Source organism: Emys orbicularis, chromosome 4, assembly GCF_028017835.1.
Source record: "Emys orbicularis isolate rEmyOrb1 chromosome 4, rEmyOrb1.hap1, whole genome shotgun sequence".
Lineage (NCBI taxonomy): Eukaryota > Metazoa > Chordata > Testudines > Emydidae > Emys > Emys orbicularis.
The window spans coordinates 143,806,858-143,832,402 of NC_088686.1; the positions used below are offsets into that span (position 1 = coordinate 143,806,858).

At 45.7% G+C, this 25,545-nt stretch overlaps 1 protein-coding gene across 2 annotated transcripts; it reads right to left on the reverse strand.

Moving 5' to 3' along the window:
• Positions 1-13,000: 13,000 nt before the first annotated feature.
• FAM72A (family with sequence similarity 72 member A) lies at positions 13,001-21,824 on the reverse strand. 2 transcript variants are annotated; one of them, XM_065404153.1, is made up of 4 exons: positions 21,793-21,824; positions 15,845-15,922; positions 14,338-14,462; positions 13,001-13,095 (listed from the first exon to the last, which is right to left on the reverse strand). In XM_065404153.1, exons 1-4 carry the CDS (start codon positions 21,822-21,824, stop codon positions 13,001-13,003), a joined length of 330 nt encoding a protein of 109 aa, XP_065260225.1. The 2 variants fall into 2 exon arrangements, with proteins under 2 accessions (XP_065260225.1, XP_065260224.1); XM_065404152.1 differs by having other exon boundaries at positions 21,673-21,824.
• Between the last annotated feature and the right edge of the window lie 3,721 nt (positions 21,825-25,545).

A 25,545-nucleotide genomic window follows, 5' to 3' on the forward strand; every position in this document is an offset into this window, starting at 1 on the left:
CCTCTCAAAATGCAGCTTCCTTGGCCAAGGGTTTCTAGATGGAGCCTCTCGCCTCTAGGTCACTTCTGAAGTAGTGACTGAAAGTCAGTTTGGCTAGTGAGAGACTGTTTGGAGGTGTCTGTGCACTTCCTAGTACGTAAGTGCCATATCACAATTGATCCCTGCCCCCCCCCACACAAACACACTCCCCCACAAACCCCCTTCACTGAGGCTCTCTTGCGAGATCATCAGGGAAAACGTGGGTCATGAAGATGGAACGCCTCTCCCTCTCAGATCATGGTTCAGACATGTTATCGGGGCAGGATGAGTGGAAGCTGGAGCTGCTTCTGCCCATGCTGTGGACAATTGGAGGACTTTGGTTTCCACCAGGGTTGTCCATCTAGCACCTTTCATTAGTAGTAATATAGAAATAAATGCCACCATTGAAATACAATACTATGGCACCGTGAGGGGGAAGGGTAGGAGCTTTGTCTGCTGCCAGGGTCTGGCATATCACACTGTGGCTAGAGTGCCAAAGTAATCGGTGCCCAAGCTTTGAACATGCCTGCTGTAGCCAGAGAAGGCTCAATGACTTAGGACAAGTGGCGCTGTCCTTATCCAAGTGGCTCTTGTTGCCAAGTCCTTTGATCTTACTGTTGGCCTCCAGCCTTTCTCTGGGGCTCCTGAAGCCCTGGTTAGAGGGGTGACTTCAGGCAGTGCTCACAGCGATTTAATTTTAGATCCTCAGGCTCAAGCTTTTGTAATCCATTGGAGATTGCCTGTAACTCATTGTTGCCACCTTTAGTGTGTAAATGATGAACTGTAACCTGAGCTGCTGTGCAGCTGCCTCACTGTCCGTTACCTAGAAGGCGTTTCATGAATGAATTGGTGCTGAGACCGCAGTTTAGATGGGAATACACACAATAAAGCTTGGAGATTGCTGTATGGCGAGATTATAGTTCAAAGTGCCTTATAAATAGCTAATTAGACCCATCAGATGGGGTATTCTCCTCCTCCTTTTAAAGGGGGGGGGGGGTGAATTAAGGCACAAAGGGGTAAGAGTATGTCTACACTGCAAAGAAAAAGTCCTGGCACCGAGTCTCTGAGCCCGATCTATTCACTGGGGCTTGTGGGGCTCTGGCTGCAGGGCTAAAAATAGCAGTGTAGTTGCTCCCGCTTGAGCTGAAGCCTTGGGTCTGAGACCCTCCCCTCTCGCTGAACCACTTGACCCTTCTACTTCAGGCTCTTTGGGACTTCAGCTTGTACTATTCGCACGACTTAACCTTTGTTTTCATACTTGGCTACGTAGCACTCCTCCGTAGATCTCAAAGCACTGAGCAAAGTGTGGTATATATTTTCATTCTTTTTTTTTAAATCACACGAAACTTGGCTTCTTGTTTGCCGCTGTTGGAAATAGCAATTGCATGACTGCAAGTGCAGACCTGTTTCAGACAGGCATCTTTCCTCAGCAATGAATGACAGGTAAAGAGCTGTTCAATTCCCTATATTATGCCTGGCAGATTTATACCAGATCAGAGCAGCTGTGCATCTAATTTGGTATCCTGTCTTTGACAGTGGTCAGCACCAGGTGCTTCTGAAGCTGTCCCCGTTTTTATTCCATACAATAGTTGGAAGAGATTGCAGGCACCTTCCATTTCATAAAAGCTTCTTGGTGCCTATGAATCTTGCATTTCTGGAGCAACTGAGGGAAATAGAAATTGTATCTAAATTACATTAATAGTGGACACACAAAAATCAATTTGATAATGCCCTGCTACTATTTTCAGGGTGAAAGTCACTCCTGTGCTGAGGTCCAGCACAAGCCTCTTGTACCTATTTTTGAGTGTTTTGCTGGCCTTCTGTAGAGGAGTGAATGTCACCTTTCAATGCATACTGTAGAAAAGGCCAAGCATTTAGGTATTGACTAATGTCTGAGTTTATGCCAACTCGGAATCGGTGATAACCTACACCATCATCACCTCTTAAAGGTGACCCTTTGTCTTCCGATCTGCTTTTCTAACCAAGTAATGCTATGGTTGCACAATTCCCTTTCACTAGCTTCCATATGAGGCTGCTAGTGCAGCTTTGTCCTCCTGGATTGACAACACTCGTTGTCCGTAGGCAACTGGTTTATTCTTTAACAAACTGGAGTACATGAGCCTAATCCTCCTCTCATTTACACAGGAATAAATTGGGAGTAACTCAGTTGGGGTCACTGGGTCTGCAGTGGTATAAAGCTGTAAATGAAAGGAGAATAGGACCTACGTTTTGTATTTGCCAACCTACCAACCCATTGTAACTTTTCTTGGAATGCACGACACTTTAAGGTGGGTTCTTAATTCTATTTTTAATTACACAGTTCCAATAACATGCAAGACTCCAAACATTTCTGGGCTTGCAGTCCCACTCTATGTTCTAATTCAGGCCAAAGCCTATATAAAATGCTCATAATGAAGATAGACTCTTCTCACATTCAAAGCAGCTTGCTTTAAACTGTTCTCCTCTGTCATGCGTGAATAATGATTCCATACCATCTTGTTGTGCTTCCCCCACTGCCAGCTTCAGCTTAAAAAAGCCATCTGGGTATGTTCTGTAAGCACAATGGGACAGACTTATCCTTGGTTAAATGCCAGTAGTTTTAGGGCTGAACTTGGCCCTGTATTTTTGTAATATAAGGACAAATATGTTTCTCATAAAAGTGAGGTGCTGAGGGCAGAAGCTTAAGCAAAGTGAAGGCAGAGGCTGGGCAAGCTTCCTCCACCCTTCTCTGCCAATACTCTTCAGTCCGGACCTCTGTCACGCTTGAAAATCCTTGGAGTATGGAGTTGGCTCTGTGATATGGGCAAACAGCAAAAAGGGGCAAAACTAAGCCCATTTTCACTGGTGACTCAAGTGACTGTGAGTGGGATTTTCAAACGCCTAAGTGACTTGAGCACAAATCCATTCACTTTTAGTGGGTCTTGTGTACCTAACTCACTTAGTTGCTTTGGAAAAATCCCACCCTGAATGTCCAGATGAATTTCCCCCCAACAAGGGCAAATGTTGTATACTGGAATAGGATATATGCTAGGATCCATCTAACTATAATAAGGTTCCACTATAGTGCAGCAGGAACTAATTGTGGTGCAGTTGCAGCTGCATCTGAGTGACGTTCACTGGTATTTTAATAAGCACTTATTTAGGGAATTATCTTTCACATTTCTCTGACTGCACCACAGTCTCTTCGTATCCGTGTTGCTTCACAACCTTGCGCACAAATTCCAATGTACATTGACACACAGATGGAAGTTGGTAACAGAGACACAGAGCTAATTTCCCTTGCGTGATGTTACCCGGAGACGTCAAGCTGTCAGTATTGCGAAGAACCGCAGATGACATGGAAACTTAAGCACCAGAGATTTTTTTTGAAGAGTTCAGACGTGGACCTACCCCTCCTCCCCCTCTCCCCCACTACTGTTGTCCAAAATGTGAGACATGCTTTCTAACAGGAAATCAATATGGAGTGCAGGCCAGTTTGTTCAGCCTGCATTGGGCATGAAGTCTGACAAGAGACATCATAGATAGCAAAGCAGCTGTGATGCCTCAGAGTTAGTCGCTGGTGTCAAAATACTGCTGCTTTTTCATTTTTTTTTTCATACTATATTGGATCATCCAAAATTCAACAATCTGGAATTAGTTTTGTATGGGATATGCAAGCCCAAACCAGCTTATGCGTTGCTGCTCCCCTATGATAGCCCTTGTGTACTACGTGATATGGGGAACAAGTCTCTTGGGCCTGGTCTACACTAGGCGTTTATGTCGAATTTAGCACCGTTAAATCGAATTAACCCTGCACCCGTCCACACCACGAGGCTATTTAGTTCGACATAGAGGGCTCTTAAATTCGACTTCTGTACTCCTCCCCAACGAGGGGAGTAGCGCTAAATTCGACATGGCTTGGTGTAGATGGAAATCGACGGTAATAGCTCCGGGAGCTATCCCACAGTGCACCACTCTGTTGACGCTCTGGACAGCAGTCCGAGCTCGGATGCTCTGACCAGCCACACAGGAAAAGCCCCGGGAAAATTTGAATTCCTTTTCCTGTCTGGGCAGTTTGAATCTCATTTCCTGTTTGGACAGCGTGGCGAGCTCAGCAGCACTGGCAACGATGCAGAGCTCTCCAGCCGAGATGGCCGTGCAATCCCAGAATAGAAAGAGGGCCCCAGCATGGACTGATCGGGAAGTCTTGGATCTCATCGCTGTGTGGGGCGATGAGTCCGTGCTTTCCGAGCTGCGCTCCAAAAGACGGAACGCAAAGATCTATGAGAAGATCTCGAAAGCCATGGCAGAGAGAGGATACAGCCGGGATGCAACGCAGTGCCGCGTGAAAATCAAGGAGCTGAGACAAGGCTACCAGAAGACCAAAGAGGCAAACGGACGCTCCGGATCCCAGCCCCACACATCCCGTTTCTACGAGGCACTGCATTCCATCCTTGGTGCGGCCGCCACCACTACCCCACCACTGACCGTGGACTCTGAGGATGGGATATTGTCCACGGCCGGTTCCTCGGACATGTTAGCAGACGGGGAAGATGAAGAAGGAGATGAGGAGGACGAGGCAGTCGGCAGCGCTTACCAAGCTGATTTCCCCGACAGCCAGGAGCTCTTCATCACCCTTACAGAGATCCCCTACCAACCCTCCCCAGCATGTAACCCGGACACAGATTCAGGGGAAGGATCAAGCGGTAAGTGCTTTAAACATATAAACCTTTATTTTTTACAAAACTGGAATATTAATACTAATAACAATCTGTGATTCATGATTTCTTCCCCCTGGGCGCTTAAATAATCAGTAACAACTATTTATAAAAAAATCAAACAGTGTCCGGTTGTGCATGATTGTGCTGCCCAAGCTGCTCCACTCTTTAGTCCCTGCTACTGCAGCTATATGAAAAGCCGGTCTATATGTCCGGGGATAGAGCAGTAGTCCTCCACAGACATCTCCACAAAGCTCTCCTGCAGGTAATGGGATAGCCTGTTCATCAGGTTCCTGGGGAGAGCGGCTTTACTTGGTCCTCCAAAGTACGAGACGTTCCCGCGCCAGGAGACAAGCAGGTACTCTGGAATCAGTGCCTTGCATATCATGGCGGCACAGGGCCCCGGTCTCTGCAGGCTTTCTCGAAGCATCCTCTGGATCTCGGTGTCCGGGATCCTCATGAGGGTGATGTCGCTCATGACAACCTGCTTTGAATTTGGTAGGGGACTGTTAGTATTGGGACTGCTTGCAACAAGTTCCTTTACAGAACTGTGACCGCTGGTTTACAGCCACGCGGTGGGGGCAGGAGAGGGTCAGCATCCAGGGATCTTTCCCTGGCACATCCGCGAGGGGGTGGGACAGGGCCACAGTTCTTGCTTGGCCGATTGCTGGCAGCACAGACTGGCATTGCTTTCAATGTGAAAGGTGGCCAGTGGTACTCCTAAAGTTTTAATCTGCAACAAGTCTACGGCTTACCATCTTTGCCTGCTACAGAGAGTACCGTGTCCTGCCCCGGTTCCCAGATCGGCAGTGCAAAAGCCCAGGCACTGAAGGCGAGGTTCGAAAATTCGACCTTGTCCTCAGTGCGCATGTGATAGGTGTGGTTCATGGTCTTGTTCACAGAGAAAGACTAGGTTCTTGTGAATCAAGGTTCTTGATTCACAACTACATTTATCTTTCGGAGGAATTCACTGCCTTTTCCTCATTCCCACAGCCACATCTGCAACTGTCTCCCAACCCAGCCTGGAATCACACTCCCAGAGGCTAGCGCACATTAGGCGGAGGAAGAAGAAGACGCGAGAGGACATGTTCTCTGAACTTATGGGCTGCTCCCGAGCCCAGGCAGCACAGCATAACCAGTGGAGGGAGAATTTGTCCCAAATGCACCGGACACACATGGAACGTGAGGAGAGGTGGCGGCAGGAAGACCAGCAGGCGACTCAAACGCTGCTTGGACTTCTGAGGGAGCAAACGGACACGCTCCGGCGCCTTGTTGATGTTCTGCAGGAACGGAGGCAGGAGGACAGAGCCCCGCTGCAGTCTATCAGGAACCGCACTCCCCCGCCACCAAGTCCCATACCCCCCTCGCCCAAAGTCCAAAGAAGGAGGGGCGGAAGAGTCCGTGAAAACTCTCACTCCACCCCTGCAGACTGCTCAAGCACCAGAAGGCTGTCATTCCCCAAAATTTGAAAAGTCCTTTCCTGGCCGCCTCAAGCAAGCCCCCGTCCAAGTTTCACCCCCCAGTTTCATGTGTGGTTGTTAATAAAAAATACGTTTTTGTTCATTACTGTTTCAGTCATGCTGTTTTGAGGGAGAGTCTGTCTGCAGGGGGGGAAGGGGCTTGGTAATTGGACAGGACAGTCACCTTTAGCAGGCTACAGAGGCGGGGGCAGGTCCAGCAGCAGGGCACATACACAGTGTAGTGACTAGTTACCCTGGTCAGTCTGGGAGGTGGTTTTCATGTTCTGTGCGTGGGGGGGGGGGTTGCTCTGTGACTTTGTGGCGGGGGAGGGCAGTTACAGATGTTATGCAGCGCTCCTTGTCCTGGATCACAGAGCCACGCAGCAGGGGATCTGTAACCCTCCTCCCCCTGCCATAAAGTCACATAGCCCCCACATACACGCAGTCCCGCTCAGGAGGGCTGGCAGGCTCCGTTGAAACAACCAGTCCGCCACTCCGAATCCTGTCATTCCTGGAGTTTAGAAGGATCATTTGCATCAGTACACTACACCCGCTCCCCACCACAGTCTGCGTCCCAGGTTTAAAACATTCCCGCGAAAACAGTAATAAAGACAATGGTGTTCATTAACAAAATAAAACTGAATTTATTTTTTTGGAAGGGGGTGGAGGGGGTCTGTAACTGGAGAGGATAGTCATCCTTAACTGGGTAAAGAAACGGGGGCAGGTTCAGCTTCTCTGTACAGAAACTTAAAAGTCACTGGTCACCCTGCTCACTGTGGAACCAGGCTTTCAAAGCCTCCCGGATGCACAGCGCGTCCCGCTGTGCTCTTCTAATCGCCCGGCTGTCTGGCTGGGCATAATCAGATGCCAGGCTATTTGCCTCAACCTCCCACCCCGCCATAAAGGTCTCCCCCTTGCTCTCACACAGATTGTGGAGCACACAGCAAGCAGCTATAACAATGGGGATACTGGTTTCGCTGAGATCACAGCGAGTGAGTAAGCTTCTCCATCTCCCCTTGAGACGTCCAAAAGCACACTCCACCACCATTCTGCACTTGCTCAGCCGGTAGTTGAAGAGTTCTTTTTCAGAGTCCAGGGCGCCAGTGTAGGGCTTCATGAGCCAGGGCATTAGCGGGTAGGCTGGGTCCCCAAGGATCACTGTAGGCATCTCCACATCCCCAAGAGTTATTTTGTGGTCCGGGAAGTAAATACCTTCCTGCAGCCGTCTAAACAGACCTGAGTTCCTGAAAACACGAGCGTCATGAACCTTGCCCGGCCATCTGACGTTGATGTTTGTAAAACGTCCCCTGTGGTCCACCAGTGCTTGCAGCACCATTGAAAAGTAGCCCTTTCGGTTGATGTACTGGCTGGCCTGGTGGTCCGGTCCCAGGATAGGGATGTGAGTTCCATCTATAGCCCCACCGCAGTTTGGGAATCCCATCGCGGCGAAGCCATCTGTGATGACCTCCACGTTTCCCAGGGTCACTACCTTTGAGAGCAGTACCTTGACGATTGCGTTGGCTACTTGCATCACAACAACCCCCACGGTAAATTTGCCCACGCCAAACTGGTTCGCGACAGACCGGTAGCTGTCCGGCGTTGCAAGCTTCCAGAGGGCTATGGCCACTCGCTTCTGGACAGTCAGGGCTGCTCGCATCCGGGTGTCATTGCGCTTCAGGGCAGGGGACAGCAACTCACAAAGTTCCAGGAAAGTCCCCTTCCGCATGCGAAAGTTTCGCAGCCACTGGGATTCGTCCCAGACCTGCAGCACTATGCGGTCCCACCAGTCAGTGCTTGTTTCCCGTGCCCAGAATCGCCGTTCCACAACATCCACATGACCCATTGTCACCGTGATGTCCTCGGAGCTGGGTCCCGTGCTTTGTGAGAGGTCTGTGCCCCTCTCAGAGTTCAGGCCCTCACCGCGGTGCCGTAGCCTCCTCGCCTGGTTCATCTGCATCTGCCTCTGGGAAAGGTGGATGATAACCTGCGAGGCGTTCACAAGTGCCACAACTGCAGCGATGGTCGCAGCGGGATCCATGCTCGCAGTGCTGTGGCGTCCGCGCTGTCACTGACCTGAAAAGCGCGCGAACTGATTTCCCGCCGGCGCTTTCAGGGAGGGAGGGAGGGCGGTATTGACAGACGGATGACGACAATTACCCAAAAGCACCCTCGACCCTTTTTTTTTACCCAGAAGGCATTGGCGGCTCGACCCAGAATTCCAATGGGCAGCGGGGACTGCGGGAACTGTGGGATAGCTGCCCACAGTGCACCGCTTCCAATGTCGACGCTTTCCCCGTTAGTGTGGACTCACAAAGTCGAATTACTGTCCTTAGTGTGGACACACAAGTTTGACTTTGCAATATCGATTCCACATATTCGATTTAAGTGAAATCGAAATACCCTCGTAGTGTAGACTAGCAGATCATCTAGTCCAGTGGTTCGCAAACTTTTGTACTGGTGACCACTTTCACATAGCAAGCCCATGAGTGCGACCCCCCCACCCTTATAAATTAAAAACACTTTTTAAAATATATTTAACACCATTATAAATGCTGGAGGAAAAGCGAGGTTTGGGGTGGAGGCTGACAGCTCACGACCCCCCCCCCCATGTAATAACCTCATGACCCCCTGAGGGGTCCTGACCCCCAGTTTGAGAACCCCTGAGCTAGCATATTTTGATGAGAAGCTCTTTGGCCCAAGGATGGTCTCTCACTATGTGTTTCTAACACAAGAGGTCCCTGTCTCAGTTGGGGCATCTAGGTGCTGCCCCAAAACAATTGGTAGGCTGTTTGTTTGGGGTGTGTGTGTAAAACCAACAGATGCCTGTCGTTGGCAGGCAGGCGGGACCGAACCTGGGACCTCTGGAGCTAAATGCATGAGCCTCTACTACGTGAACTAAAAGCCATAGGCCTCTTAGCTAAGGCTGTAGAGCAGACTTATTAATCTTTCTAAGTGGACTCAGTGCACAAGATGGGATAGCACACCACATCCAGGAGGTGTGTGGGTTACATGTGCTCTTCCTGAGGGTATGCTTTTAGGGGTCCACATATCTTACAGACTTAATAAAACATGGAGAAACAATTACATATGCAAAAATAAAGTGGTTTATAATACATGACTACAGGTATTATATCACTGTTTATAAGTGAATGTCTTGAGCATGGCATGTATGAGGGGGGCAACAGAGCAAAACTTGGCACCTCTAGTCTCCATACCACAATGGCTGCTGGAGCTGCATGGCATAATAGCCCTCTCTGAGATATCTAGAACCACAGGTTTCAATCCTAGCAGGGGTGATTTAGGCTCTGTTTCCAAAGTAAATAAGCTGTATTCCAGGCTATGGGATGAGGATGGGATCTTTCTGATTTGACCCTCAATAATCAAGGGCCACATGGTCCATTTGGATGAAGATCACATGCCAATGTTCATTACAGAATGGGGTTTACCCAGGTGTCCTGGCACCATGCTGTGTGCTTGGCAGCTGCCTTCTATCCTAGAGCTGGCTGCATTTCAATGGCAAAAGGTTTCCTATCTGAATGTCATTTGTGAAGCACTTTGACATGAATGGTGATATAAATTAATGCCTAATCATAATCTTACATTTGTATCAGGGAATAATGAAGAATATTTAAATGTGTTTTCTTTGTTTCTCTTCCCCCTTAAAAAGCCTTGCAATTTATCACGGTATTTCTGTGATTTTTTTTCCCCCTCCCCTCCTCCCCCACTAGCTAGAAATCAATACTGAATTATGCATCACAGGAAAGAAAATGCATCACCACTGACAGCAGCATTGTTGCACAAGGTCCTGAAGAAAGCTATTTACTTGTGGGTTTGTTTGTTTTTAAATTCAGTTTTTAAATACTTTTTCATCCAAACCAAATCTGTGACCCTGAATCTACATCTATGTACGTAGTGATGTTTCCCTGCTGTGGATGAGTCCTGTGGAGGGTCTCTAACAGTTGAAGTATGCAGTGTTGTTGTAGCAATGTCAGTCCCAGGCTATTAGAGAGACAAGGTGGGTGAGGTAATATATTTTTTTTTATTGGACCAACTCCCCTTGGTGAGAGACAAGGTGCTAAGCAGCTGGTAGCTCACTTTGACTTTAACTGGAATAACGGGTGCTCAGTCTCTCTGAAAATCGGGCCATTACTGTCCTTACACAGTAGGGAAGATTTCAAATGAGCTGAGTTAGCTAGAATGTGTTGTTTCATTATTTTTGTTAGCTAATCACTACAGATGTATCCTTAAGTATAAAAGTTAGACAATCCCCCAGCTACATAATGTGCACATAATATATCCCCCAGGCGAATGTGGTATAAATCAACATTTATTTGATACACATGTAGACAGCACACAGTCATAACAAGACATCCAAATACAGAAAAATAGCAAATACACACTTTAGCCAACACAGAAGAAGAGGTAGTACCACCAATTGAGAACAGATACAGTAAAATACTAAAACAAGAGTCTGCCTTCACTGCATCTTTTCAGAGCCGAACAGAGAATATACAAAATGTTAATCTTGATATTGATCTTGGAGTTGCTTTTAGTAGGATTCAGGAAATCCACCCTACCTTATGTACTACTTCACTTTTGTAAATACATCACTTGAAAGATGCATCTTCAGCTAACCAGATGTACCAAGTCTACATGTGGTTTATGAATGGAATGCTTTGGCTTCTGCAAAACACCAGTGAGCTTTGTGTTAGGGGCTTGTTAGAGGGAGCAGGATGCCTGCAACTGCCTTTCTGTTGTGTTCTTCAGTGTCTAAGGCCGTGTTTTTCTATGGCTAGTGAGTATGTGGTTTTTGGTTTAAATCTTGGTTGGGGATGTAGCTAGGGGTTTACAATAAAACAATGGCTTTGTAAAACTGGACTATCTGAAGTGGTCTCAAACAATCGCTGTGAGAGATAAAAAACTCATTTAACACACAGATTTCCAGGGCAGTCCTTTGTAGGATCAGAACCTAAGAGGTTTTGCACAATGGGCACTGTCCTGATGTTCACCGAGCCCAAATAAATGAAGAGGAGTCTACCCACATGGAGCTTATTGCAGAACTGCAGACTTACTCTGTTGGTTCTTCATCTTAGGGACTGTGGGTAGGGTTTTACCAAGTGCTTCAAGAGCACAAGTCTCCTTGACTTTCCAAGAAGCTGTGAGTGGACGACAGGGGATGGATCACTCTGATTGCCTGTTCTGTTCATTCCCCTTGAAGCACCTGGCATTGGCTACTGTGGGAAGACAGGATACTGGCTAGATGGACCATTGGTCTGACCCAGTATGGCTGTTCTTATGCCCCACTGTTGATGATATTTTTGGCAAGTCACTTAGGCATTTCTGAAAATCTCACCCTATGTCTGTAATTGGCATATAAAGCACCATCTAGTTAGAGCCCTCTTTACATAAATGTACAATAAGTCACTTCAGAAACCTTCCCATTAAATAGAATATTTCTGTTCTGAAGTAAATGTCTACCTTTTTAAAAGTTGTTGGTCAGATGATTTTTCTTTACAAAGTTATTCTCTTAGAACCTCCTAGCCTTAGAAACAAGAAAATGTTTCATTTGAGAATGTAAACTTGCTGAAGCAGTTACTTTGTAGCTGCAAGCAGAACAGTACTCTTGAAGCCAGATTTCACTCCAAACCATGTCTGGCTGCCTCCTTTCCACCTTCGACCACCGACTCTGTGGAGATTACCCACCTTCCATCAGCACAAGAGCCAGATGGAGATTTTATTGAATCTGGCCCTAAACTTGTCACACGCGCTACTCCAGCATCATACTTACTGCTCCTCTCATTTAATACTGACAAAATATACAAACATAATTACAGATTATTTTGCTTGGAAACTATGCCTTTTCTCCCTCTTTCAGTTTTTCACCGCAATAGGGAGACTTCTACAGAGCAAAAGGAGTTTCCCTCACCTTTAACATTTCTTAAGAATAGTTATGCTAATATTTCATTGAACGTGATTCATTTCCATTTAAAGCAGGGAAGTGTGCCAGTTCCCAGCATACTTCCTTATTTACCATTTGTCGGCCATTCTGTTCACTAGCAGCAAATCTCGCTCTATAAATTTCTTATGCAGTTTAGTTTTTAGCAGAACTGAGTACTTATTACGCTCTGAAAAAACTCAGGCGAGAGACCCAGGTTCAGGAGCATCCCAATGCTCATCTCCCTAGTGGATTCACAAGCAAACAACTCCAAAGCAAGATGAAGACAGATGGCTGTACAGTTTCAGCAATCCCTGCTGGCCCACTCTTTCGACAGCATTGATTGTGGCCTCAAAGGAGACTGTGCATATACCACCTTCTTGGCTATGGGTGGAATGGGAAGAGAGAAAAGGCAGAGTCCAGAAGGAGGCATAACTGGAGCCCATAGAATTCTCTTCATAATGTCACTGCTCACCCAGAGTAACTATTCCTCAATAGCACTACCCTAAACGTAAAAATTAAATTTGTTTCAGTGATACCAAGACCTTTGATCCACAACCGAGCTGTTATTTAGGAAGGAAAAACAGGCAGCAGCTGGTACTTGTAGAAGTGTCAAAGCCTGTGTTTTCCTTACCTGCAGCTGTTAAGATTTAGAACTATAATAACAAAATAGCCCTAAAACCAGAGGTAGCGGCCATCTGTATGCCATTCATTTTCCAGATAGGCGCATTTTAAAGCTGAGAGGGATTCTTAAGGCATGTTACATTATACCCTTTCTGAAAAACGGTTTGCCAGCCTTCCTGTTTACTGTATTGCTTGAGTTTGTACATTAAGACAGTGGGAAGAAAGCTGCAATACAAGGTAACAAGGGAATACACTGCTGATAATATTTATCTGATATACTCCTCCTCAGAGATGCCAGACAGGTCTTCATCAGTGCTTTCATCCAAATCTGGTAAGTTGCCCCAAAGCAGTAAATTCACACCTGGAAAAAAGGATTGTAAATAACTTAATTTGTATTCTGACCTCGTTTGAGTTAGAGTAAAAACTGAATTCATTGCCACAAAATGAATGGCTCTAGTCCTTGAAAAACCTATTAGATGAAATAAGACAACATTGCCTAGGTCTGGGTTATTTTCTATTTTTATTCAAAAAGGATCTCTAGAAATATCCTTTTGAACTAGACGATAGTAGCAAGTCCTGTATGAAGAGTTATATGAAATAATCATGTAGCTATTGGTAATCCCCTTACGGCCGGGTTACATTAATTGTGTTGGTTCGAGGCACAGATGACATTGTGAAAGTGTTTAAACTAACTAACCTTGTGTATGAGGAACAGAAATACAGATGGTCTAGTAAAAGGCCACATACTTTGGGAAGACCCAGAAGGACTGATTATGCGAGATACACCTCTACCCCGATATAACGCGACCCGATATAACACGAATTCTAATAGAACGTGATAAAGCAGTGCTCCGGGGGGGCGGGGCTGCACACTCCGGTGAATCAAAGCAAGTTCGATATAACGCTGTTTCACCTATAACACGGTAAGGTTTTTTGGCTCCCGAGGACAGCGTTATATCAAGGTAGAGGTGTACTTGTAGTTTGTGTGCCAAGTAGTTGTTTAAAAGGAACTCAAGCGAACTAAATAGTAAGAGCTAGTATTGGTTGTAACCTCAGCCTAAGCTAATGGGGATCAACAGAAAAAGTTATATAGGGTCACAGTGACAACACAGCTCAACTCAGAATAACCAGTCAGTGGAGGGTTGCTTAATAGCACAGTGAAGCTACACACACGACTATAAATAATATCCTCTGGCTCTGCATTTACACTTGTATTTGTGCAGTTTGCATAACAATATTGCTCAGAAAATCCTGATTCCCATCAACAATAGGTTAGAGTAAATTTTCTGATCAATTAATCTTACAGCCCAGTGACTTTTTTTTTTTTTAATATAAAGCCACACAAACTTGAGGTAACCTAATATTGCATTTTAGATACTTTAAGCTCCAGGTGACATGAATAGTTTCCTCATATAGCATTCCTTCCCCACAAGCCTCTCTGCTGGAAAGGCAACTCAGTATAGACTTGCTATATACCTTAAGTAAACAGCATATGCGTTGAGACACCTTACTATTGGAGGGAGGGGGAGAAGGGAGGAAGTTGCCAGTTAACTCTCCTGTGAGTTAAATAGAACTTCCCTGTTCAGAATCAAGAGTTCCTTACCAGAGGAGTCTAGTCTGTTTATACCAAAGACTGCTTGGCTGTGAAACATCCAGAAATGGCCATTGTTACAGGACAGCAGGCAAGGTTTGCATGGAGCAATCACATGGTAACCTACAACATTGCCACTAGAACAGCAAACAAAATAATGATCATGTAAGTTCATGGATGAAAGCCAGTTTGCAATGAAGAACCAACTAAGCTTAATGTTAAACAGGATCTAACCACTTTACCAGGCAAATTGGTATAATATTCTTATCTGGGGAAAATTAAAGGCGAGTTTTTGAACAAGTGGTGCAAAAAGTGTCTGAATATATTTACTAAAGAAAGAGGGTGTTTGTGGAGTCTTGTCTTATTGCAAAGAACCAAATTCTGTCTGTTACCCGAGTGTACTTTAACTTAAGTCAGTGAAATTTGTTGTATCTATCATGGAATCTGATTGTTCTGTTTTAAAATAGAACTCCCCAGTGAAATCAATGGAGAGTTCTCCTTAAAACTGATGGTACAATAGGACCCAATAAAAGCTAAGTAATTAGATTGTAAGAGCTAAGTAATTAGGTTGGTGTGTATATATGAGCCTGATTCTGCTCCATTAAAATAAATGGAAATTAAGGGTTTGAGTAGGAACAGATTATAGCCTAATTAATTTACCTGTAGTAGATTCCTTTCACTCTCAGAAGCACACCCAGAAGAAAGTGTGTGCTTTCTATTTCAGCATCTGGACAAACCAGAATTCCTTGCTAGCCAAGTCTCTCTCTCTCAAAAAAAACACCTTGTTATTTTTAATCCAAGAACCTTCCTGTCCAAGTTCAAATCTGAGCAAGCTGAAATTTTAGGCATAAAGCAGACAAGTGACCCTTTTGAGCAGTTTAGCAGAATTTTTTTTTTAAAGGAACAGTATCTTAAGTATCAGGCATTAATAAAAATAAACAACAAACTCCAGGAACTTTCATGTTAATTTTTTCCATCCGCTAGTGCAGAGTAGGTCTGCCAACAGCATGTTCTCTTACAGCAGAACCTCAATTTTATGAACCTGTTATACAAACCTACTGTAACTGAGATGTTCAATTTTATGAACTCCTGAATCCCCAATTAGTTCATAAAACAGGAGTTCTCCACTGTATCTGTTTTAGTAAAGTGGAAGATCTGAGTAACTGCATTCCATTGTGACTTTATTCACACAGCTATCTCAAATCAATACTGAAGCAGTCTCTCTGGAGTCAGTCAGGTGCTATGCAAGTTTCCTATAGAACCCCACTTTAGTCTTGATACGCATTGTCCCATGCTTTTCTGCTAGGGACTTCTACAATGACAGACTAACAGTCACGTCCAAAGGTAGTGGGGCCAAGTTTCCACTGAGCAATGTTATATCAAATTCACTTCATTTGTGACCCAAGCGCTTGCACTCTAGTGGTCAGTAATGAGATGCTGCAATGTTGTTGCTGCAGCACATGCATTGCAGAGCAGGTGCTTGTATGATTACGAGTCACATTGAAATGATATTACTTACCATTTTAAACATGCAATGTTCTTCAGTTTGCATTTGCAGATGTCAGTGAAATAGCAGCTTCCAATGAAGTCAACAGTACTGGAGAGGAAAAAAAATGTGTCACAGGAATAGTTTAGACATTTAACATAACTTCACCCAGCCACCTGCTCTTGCTGTAAGCTAGAATTCCAACAAACCAATGTTTGAAGTTCTTACTTTTCTATTTCCATTTACAAACACCTATCTGCTATCATCCAATCTCCCTCTATCACCAAGCATAGTAGTATCAAGATAGCAAAGATTCCTATATATTCCACCAGCACACCCTGAGCCAGCACCACCCACAGTGCAGATTTCAAATTTGTGGGCAGAATGATGGAGTGCTAGCACATTAGCCCTGCTGTACCCCTCCCTACCTCTTACAATGCTGCCTCAACAGCTCACCTCTAGTTGTCCAGTTGGATACCATAATACTCTATTGTCTAGGGTCATCTACTCAACACAGATTTCAGTTGAATCCCAATGCTAAGTGAATGTACTTCAAATATTCACATAGCTGACTCTCTTCACTTCACGAAGTAAGAGGAAGAATAGCAGACCACTAGTGTAAAGCAGGTATTTGAGCGCACCATTAAATAGCAAAAGAGGCAGTGGGGGTAAAATAAAGATACTTTCAACACAACTTTGAAGAGCTTCAAAGTTAAACTCATCACAAACCATGTGAGGAATAATAACTAATAATGTTGAACATTACACCACTGCATAGTCACTTAATTGCATATCTCCAGTTATCACACCAATAAACCAAAACTGGATTACTTCCTGGAACTGGTTGCTACATAGAAAGGAATAAAAGCACCCAATGTGGTGGTCATTTTTATCAAGTGAAGTCAGTGATCAAAAGGCATTGCTCACAAGAATCTCAAGATGACACTTTATCCCAAGCAATGCTATACTCTGCAGTTTGCACTGAGTTAGTCATCAGTGCTATAAAACAAGAGTGCTGGGTTTTTTGTTTTTGTTTTTTTTGGAAGATCTTATTCCACTGTATGCTTTTAATCCATACTTGAAGTTGGTTCAATCCAGGCACTGTCCTGAGGCACACTTCACTTCACCAGGTTATACATGTAGCAACATGCTTTTTAATTCTACCATCTTTTTGATGGCCAATGAGGGCTTCTCCTCAGGCCTATAGTATGGGCATTTACTGCTATACAGGGACTTAAAGGATCACCCGTGAAACTTTTAGCAGCTGAGGTTCATAAGTGGTTGATGGGATCTACAACTCCCTTATATGTGCACACTACAATCCCAGCAGAATCTGCCATAGAGTAATTAAAAATGAAGCATAATTGAATGCTTTAGACCAAAAATCTGACTACCTGAAATTAGTGGGAAGTGCCCATCAGATTCTGCTTTAAAAATCCATTACAGTAATTAAAACTTAATTTTAGAGTAGACTTATTTACATCTTTAAACTTCTAAAAATATTACACACAGGCAGAAAATAAAGTTACAAGCTAGCTGACAAAGTCCCTTTAATGGCTTTGCTCTATATATTTAATTTTTCCTGCTTTACATGAGGCTGATGGCTAACTTCTTCTGAATTGTTTCAGGCTATGAGGGTTGTCTGGTTTTATGCAACTCAATGAACTGGCCCACAGAGGTTAACATCAGCAAGGCTCAAGAGCTGCTTTGTTGGTGTCCCAGTTCCATGCAAACAGTCAGTCCAGAGCTAACCATTTCAACTAGACGATAAGGCTTCAGTCCAGGGAACTGGGCCCCTCACTAGTACTTAGAGATGATAATTAGTCTTTTTATACAGGGAGTGAACTCAGTTACCAACTATACCATTGGGTTCAGTTAGCAACTCACTGTCTTTGTCTACATTAAGAAACTTGCCTATTTACAATGGGTGTCAGCAGCAATAGGTGTAGCTGGCCTGGAGCAAGATGTAGTTTAACTGCAAGGGTGAACAGGTTCAAACTATGTTCAACACAGTTTCAGAAATGGTAGGTGATTTGATTTAGTCCTGTCCGTGCACTTGCAGTTAAACCATTTTCAGTACCATTTAATATGCTTGTTGCAGACACCCTACATCTTTGTCTGCAGGGAACCAGTGTTCTTTACAGTAGGGCTTCCAGCAGTGGTAGGGTTGCAACAAACTTCCAGCATTTTTACCATTCTCACTTACGGTGTCTAACACAGAAAACGCTGTGCACAGGTTAGCCTATCGGAGGTACCTAAAATCCAACTAGCCCAGGTAACAATAATAGTGAAGACACCACAGCCAGGCTTCTGTGTGGGTAGTGCAAGTCTGGGATGGACTTTGGGTGCATCATCAACATCATCATCGGCGATCCCTTGACTCGAAGATGATCTCTACCACGGATTTACATATGGGTCCTGAGATGACTCAGGAGTCCAATCCTGGAATCATAGATCCGTCGTAATAGGTACAGACATTTCCTGTCAGGCCAACTGCCTGCTGGGAGAAAGTTCTCTCTCTTTTCAGGTTCAAGGGCAAGGCACTTCTCCTCAAAGCGACTTATTGCCTGATGGAGGATGTGGCGCTAGTGGGGTCAGTTGGTGGCTTGCTTCTCCCAGCTTGTGATATCCACATCAGTTTTCTTGAGATACTCTTTCAGTGTGTCTTTTGTAGTGCATACTTGACTTGCTAGCCCACTGTGACACCTGAGCTGTGCTTTCTGCACTTCTGTTGTTACCCGTGCTTGCTGGATTCAAGTTAGCTTGGACAGACTAGCCCATGCTAGCTTTTGTTGTGCAGATATACCTTCAAACCTGATGATGATAGAGGCTGGTAGCACTTTGTCTACATCAGGACTCCCAGCTACAAGGGTGGTAGCTCCGGTGAAGAACTACTTCTATAGTTCCTTACTATGGACATAGCCAGCTTTAGCACTGGGTCAGTTTCCTAGTGCAGACAAGGCCATTGTCAGACTTAACATCTGTGTGTCAGTTTCTTCTTCTGGAAAGTAGGATAGTATTATCTAAAGCAGGTGTCACCCCAACCCATCTTCTGTGAGGCTGTCTGATTTTAATGTCCTCTGAAGAAAAGCTGTTAAGAGCAAAGTAAAATTGTCCAATACTCTTCTGTAATAGGGTTCCTATGGTAGACCTTAGGTAGGTAAGCGTTGTCAACCCTCGTCATTTTTAATTGGCTCTGTTTTTGTAAATGGACACAAACTAATATTTTCAAAGCAAACTGATCTTTCCTATTTTACAACTCTCTTTGACCCTGCAATCTTTCCTAGTTTTCCACCAGTTGGAGCACTAGTGTAGGCAGCCACTGGCATTTCAAATGTAGTGTTGTGCAGACCCTGCTTTAAGCTGTGTTAGATGAGATGGTAGGTAGAATGCCGACAACTGGTTTACACTAGCATTTCCACTGTTAGAACAGCAGCAATGGTAATATAGGTACAGACTTTGTGAGAAAAGGGGCAATTTGTTTACATAACTTGGTATGTACTGGGTTGAGTGCTCCATGTCCAACATGAGTGCTTCCATTCATTCTGTTAATGGGTGGGAAAAACAGTCCTGAGAGTTGAACTTCTGCCCTGTATGCAGAGATATAAGTTTACTTAAGAGTCTGCATGTTTCCTATTTTGATTTATTCTTATAATTTAGATCCTCAATACATTAGCTCCTACTCCAAATCTAACCACTCAGCCCTGACCAAACCATCATTTGCCATGAAAAAAAAAAAAATCAATTATTATAGTATCAGGAAATCACATACCAGGAAATCATTTCCTGAGTCACTAAAACACAGATCGCTATTTTAACTTTATACTGAAATATGTGGTTTACTGACTTTCATAAACTCATTTTTGTAGTTTAATATGTTTTTATTGTACACTAAAACTGTGGATTACATTTGTAATCACACGGATCGCTTTAACTCACATTTGACAACTAGCATTGTATGAAAGACATTTTACACCAGTTTAGAACATCTGTGCCAGGAACTAGGTGTCTATTGTAAATCTCAAATGAGACCACAGAACAATGGCTTAGTGATTAGAATGTGTTTAAAAAATGAACCTTTGTTTTTTTTAATTAATTTTAGCCCATCTTAGTTTATCTCCTTTTAACTCATGCTTACAGATTAACGCTTTGTAATTGATATTTTCTTAATATTTAATTTACTATTTAATATTTAAATATGGCTTTCCCATAGTTACTCATCCTCTGACTTCAGCTTCCGTTTGATCAAGTAACAAGAAAGAATTTTTTTCTTTAATTCCTGGCCTTGCTTAACTCTGAAAGCCAAATTGGGTTCTTTCTGCTTCTTTCATCTTCACCAGTTAATGCACTCAACAATTCTGTTGATCTATGAGGCCAAACAGAATACAGCTTGCTTTCCTTGACTAATATTGGTTTCTGCACCATTAAGAGTAAAAACATGTTTTTATCCATAAAATAAACAAATTTGACTTGAAACAGAGAAAGTAGTTGTATTTGATTGTAGTGACATTTTTACAGCCACTGAAGTAAATTTTATTTTTGTCAGGCTGGACATAGCTTGAATGTATGTCAATGAACAACCTTATTATCCAGCATCTAATTCAGTGGCTCTCAACCTTTCCAGACTACTGTATTCCTTTTAGGAGTCTGATTTATCTTGTGTACCACCAAGTTTCACCTCACTTAAAAACTAGTTGCTTACAAAATCAGATATAAAAATACAAAAGTGACACAGCACACTACTCCTGAAACATTGCTTACTTTGTCATTTTTACCATACAATTATAAAATCAATTGGAATATAAATATTGTACTTACATTTCAGTGTATAGTATATAAAGCAGTATAAACAAGTCATTGTCTGTATGAAATTCTAATTTGTACTGATTTTGCTAGTGCTTTTTATGTACCCTGTTGTAAAACCAGGCAAATATCTAGATGAGTTGATATACCCCCTGGAAGACCTCTGCGTACCCTCAGGGGTACACGTACCCCTGGTTCAGAACCACTGATCAAAGTCACTAGCTGGGAGAGTGTGTGGCCTTAAGGGTAGAGTAGCAGAATGGGGATCAGGGCTGAGATGTATTTCCAGATCTAGTACTAACACATTCTGACATCTTGTGGCAAATCACTTAAGGGACATGGATTAGATTTAAAATAATTTTAATGTATATTCTTACTTTGTTACTAACTCTTGAACAACAATTGTAGAAAGAAAAATCTGGATTACTATCATTTACACTACTTACTTATCTGCAGTCCACCAAGCTTGGAATAGATCATTTAACTGTTGGAAACATCCTACTAGTCTGGGGCAAGGCCCCCCCAAGTTTCTACTGCACCTGTCTGGAGGTGTTATCCTACTACAAACAAAAATAGTCTAGATACTGACTTGAAACAGGAGTGAAACTGACACTTTCAAGTCACTTTCACTTCTGTTTAAAAGCTAGTTACTTTCCAGAAGGCTCTTAAATACAACTCTACAGTGATTGTCACAGGAAAATATTTAAAGTCAAACACCAAGAAAATTCCACATTTTAAAGTTGAGAAAAAATGAGTCTTGTTTATTATTTAGAGTTTGTATATATGTATTTTTTAAAGTACCATTCTGTGTTTGGACTGTTCCTCAGTTCCTGTTTCTGAAAATGGAAATAATAATACTTACTTACTTGCTTGCTTACCTGCCATATACAATTATAAGGAGTAGATTGAGATCTGGGGGGGGTAGGAACTGGGTCTTCTTAATGGTTTGCACGGTACCTAACACAATGGGGTATTCCTACTGATTAAGGTCTTTGGGGGCTACTGTTACATTAGTCAGCTGTTGAGATGCCTGCAGGTGGCAAAGGAAGAGGACTTACTTGGTGGGTGGGATGTCGGTGGAGTACAGGTCGATCTCTGTGTTGGCCAGCAGTACTGCCTTCATCCCCCGCGAGCTCAGCACCTGCTGGCAGAATCTGCAGCAGAGCACGGACACACACCTGTCCTTGAAGGTGAAACCACTAGTGGACATGATGGCTCTGGACCGAAATGGTTTGTCCCCTCTTCCCAGAGAGCGCTGAGGGTGCTTCTTGCTTCTCTGAGGGCAAACTGACCACCAGGCCCCTTTAGCTGCTCCTAGCCCCCCCTTCTTCAGCTCCCTCTCTCTCAGGATCCTTGCCCCAGGGACCGTTCCCCTTCTGCTGCTCTTCCCACTCTCACTGCCCCCTCCCTCAGGGGACAGCCCTATACCTGCACCCCTCCCTTCCCCTGCAGACTGACTCCCTTTTCCCACCCTGCTGCCCCCTCCAGGCTCCAACACCCCCCTCTCCAAACCCTGTACCCACCCACTGCAGGCCCTGTACACCCCCCCCCCCTGCAGGCCCTGTACACCCCCCCCCCTTGCAGGCCCTGTACTCCCTACCAGTGGGGGCCTTATGCTCTCCCCTTCCACTGCCCTCCTCTGCCTTGTGCTCTCTTCCCCCCCCCCCGCTACTGGGGGCCCTGTCCTCCTCCTTTTCCCCCTACCAGTGGGGGCCCTGTATTCGCCCCACTTCCCCGCCGCCACCACCCAGGACCCACTGCTTCTTCTCCCACCCCCACCACGGGGTACCCAGGCTATGCTCCCCCTGCTGCCCCACCCCCACAGCCCCTGCTTACTGCCCCTCCCAGGGGCCGACCCCCTTCTCTTTGCCCCGGGCCGGCTGAGTCGCCTGCGTCAGCCCTGCTGCCGTTAGACCCCAACGGGCTAGCCCCAGCGAGCCCCTGTCTTCAGAACTGTCAGACTCCGTTTGAATCCCTGTCCTCGCTTCCCATTGGAAGAGAGCCAACACTCCCCTAGAGCCGGATTGGGGGGATTGGGGCAAGATCCGCCTCTCAGAGCAGCTAGGACCCGTCCCCCTCAGCTCCTAATTGGAGGAGCCGTGAGACAGAGGCGGGAGAGGGAGAAGAGTAGAATGCTGCTATTGGTTAGGAGGTTTGTCACTTCGACTCATCCTAGCTGCTGATTGGGGGAGACAGACGAGGGGGCGGGGTGGGTGAGCTAGCGCTCCGGAGGAAACTGACCGCGGGGCTCGTAGCTGGAGAGCCTCGGCTCATGGAGGAGGGAACCTGGCTGCGCCGCGCTGCAGGTAGGAGCTCCGCCTGGGGCTGAGGCGCGTGTCGCGCAGACCTCCGTCCTACCATAGGCGTGCCCCAGCCCATAATACTCCCGCCCCCCGGGGAGATCTGCACAGCCCCCAGCCCGGGGTGGCCGGCACCGGCTGCCCCCGCGAGCCCATTGCTCTTCCCCAGGCGGTAATTCTCCCTGGCTCGTCCAAAGCACCCTGCGCCGCCCCTTCGCGCAGGCAGAGCACCATAGCCCCCCTTCCCTCCCCCTAACTGTAACCCCCCCGCGGCATAATCCCCCTCCTTCAACTGTACCCCCCGCGGCATAATCCCCACAATTCCCTCCCCCTAACTGTAACCCCCCGCGGCATAGCCCGCCTTCCCTCCCCCTAACTGTAACCCCCCCGCGGCATAATCCCTCTCCTTCAACTGTACCCCCCGCGGCATAATCCCCACCCTTCCCTCCCCCTAACTGTAACCCCCCCGCGGCATAGCCCGCCTTCCCTCCCCCTAACTGTAACCCCCCCGCGGCTTAAGCCCCCCTTCCCTCCTTCAACTGTGCCCCCCCCGCGGCATAGCTCCCCTTCCCTCCCCCTAACTGTAACCCCCCGCGGCTTAAGCCCCCCTTTCCTCCTTCAACTGTACCCCCCGCGGCTTAAGCCCCCCTTCTCTCCTTCAACTGTAACCCCCCCGCGGCATAGCCTCCCCTTCCCTCCAATTGTAAGTCCTCCGCCGCGGCATAGCCTGTTCTCCCCCCCCCCCCCAATTGTAACCCCCGGCATACTCCCCCCCCCCCCCCAATTGTGTCGCCTCCCGCGGCACAGCCTCCCTTTCCCCACAATTGTAACCCCCGGCATACTCCCCCCCCCCCCCAATTGTGTAGCCTCCCGCGGCAGAGCCTCCCGTTCCCTCCAACTTTAACCCCCTGCGCAGGCCCCCCACACCCACTTGCAACCCCCCCCGTGCGGTATAGCCCCCTTTGCCCCTCCCGCCCCAAATGTAACCCCCCGCGGCACAGCCTCCCTTTCCCCACAATTGTAACCCCCGGCATAGTTCTCCCTAATTGTGTAACCCCCTCGCGGCATAGCCCCCCCACCCAATTGTAACCCCCTCTCCGCGGCATAGCCCTCCTCCTAGGATAGAGTTTCCAGCATATACAATTCTCCTCTCCAGTCCATAATACTCAAGGAGAAATTATTCTCTTCCCCCCCCCCCCATTCCTCTCCCCAGTATAGCTCCCAAACCCTCCCCACCCCACACTCCAGGACTGATTTCCCCATCCTCCCCCTTCTAGGAGCTGATCTCCCCCTTCATTCCCAGAGTTCATCTCCCCTTTTCCTCAGACTTTAATATTCTCTTTCAAACCCATAATAGTCTTCCCACCACCCCCATTTCTTCTCCCTGCTATGATTAGCAGCAGGAAAGGGAATACAGGGTTGGGTCCTTCATTCCAGAAGTGAAAAGCAAATGGGGTTTAGGTGACCAAGTGGTCCTCTCGTACGATTGAGTTTGCAGCAGCCAGGATCCCGAGGTGCTGGGGGGTTTTGCAGTCAGCATTGGGGAGCACCGGTGGCTTCTCCGTGTATTTTTGGGAGAGCTTTAAATATGTGTATTTGCGCAGTCTCTTTCCAGCTGGGTGGATAGTAATTGCATAGAGCAGCTTGGAATATCTTCCACTCCCTCCATAACTAAGGGGAGAGCCAGCCACACTCTTTCTGTTTGTTTGTTTTCCATTTAAATGCTCTAACCCTAGTCTGTAACCCTTTCCCGTTTCCTGTCTCTGCTAGCCACGTTGTTCCTCTTGATGTTGGATGTGGATCCAATTGTTGGTTGGCTTTTTAAAAAATGCACATCTCCCTGATTTCTTACATTTGTTGCCCAGAATAACTTCTAACACCCCCCCCCCTCCAATTGTGCCCTGACTTCCTCCTGCTGGGAGATTTGCATCTGCCTTGCACATGCTGGGCTGCATTTCCCCTGGCTCCAAATCAGCTTTGATGTCTAGAGGAGATACCTATATTTCTGGATGGGGGGGAAACCAAACAGTCGTAATAATAACAATAATATAGAATAAAAAAGCTGCCACGTCTGTTGAATCAAAGGCTGCTGTTTTAGCTATGCCAGGGGGGATTAATCTTGTTTATGAAATGGTTTGTGGATTCATTTTTGAGCTCCTGCAGTTCATGTAATTTAGGGATTTGGGTCTAATTTTGCAACATATCATGTTGCTGCTTCTCCAGTACCTCTTTTTTTTTCTCCCTGTATTGCTCATTTAGAGAAGCAATTTTTGTGCAGGCTAGTTTCCTTTTACTCCCACCCCTTTTCCCCTGGGGACTGAGCTTTCCCAATGAATTTTTTTTTTTTGGAGGGGGGGTGTACTTGCTACGATGCAGGCGTTTTATCTTGCTTACCTGGGTGATGTACATATGTAGTAATATGCTGCAGTTTAAAGAGGAATTTGCAGTACTACAGCAGCTTCTTTAAATCACAAATTTTGTCCTTGCATCTTGTAACTGACAATTTAATTTTTTAAAAAATATTTTTTTATTTACAGGCAACAAAACCAAAGAAAGCAACATCTGATCCTTCATTTCTACTCCCGTTTGGGATTTTATTTGCATCATCTTTGAGCCTATTGATTTAAAAAA

Coding starts and splice junctions, on each gene's coding strand:
- FAM72A (XM_065404152.1), bottom strand. CDS start 21,824: ATGTCCACTAGTGGTTTCACCTTCAAGGACAGGTGTGTGTCCGTGCTC. Junction 15,923..21,672: donor ACCGACATCCCACCCACCAA/GTAAGTCCTCTT, acceptor TTTCCTCTCCAG/TACTGTTGACTTCATTGGAA. Junction 14,463..15,844: donor AACATTGCATGTTTAAAATG/GTAAGTAATATC, acceptor TTGCTGTTCTAG/TGGCAATGTTGTAGGTTACC.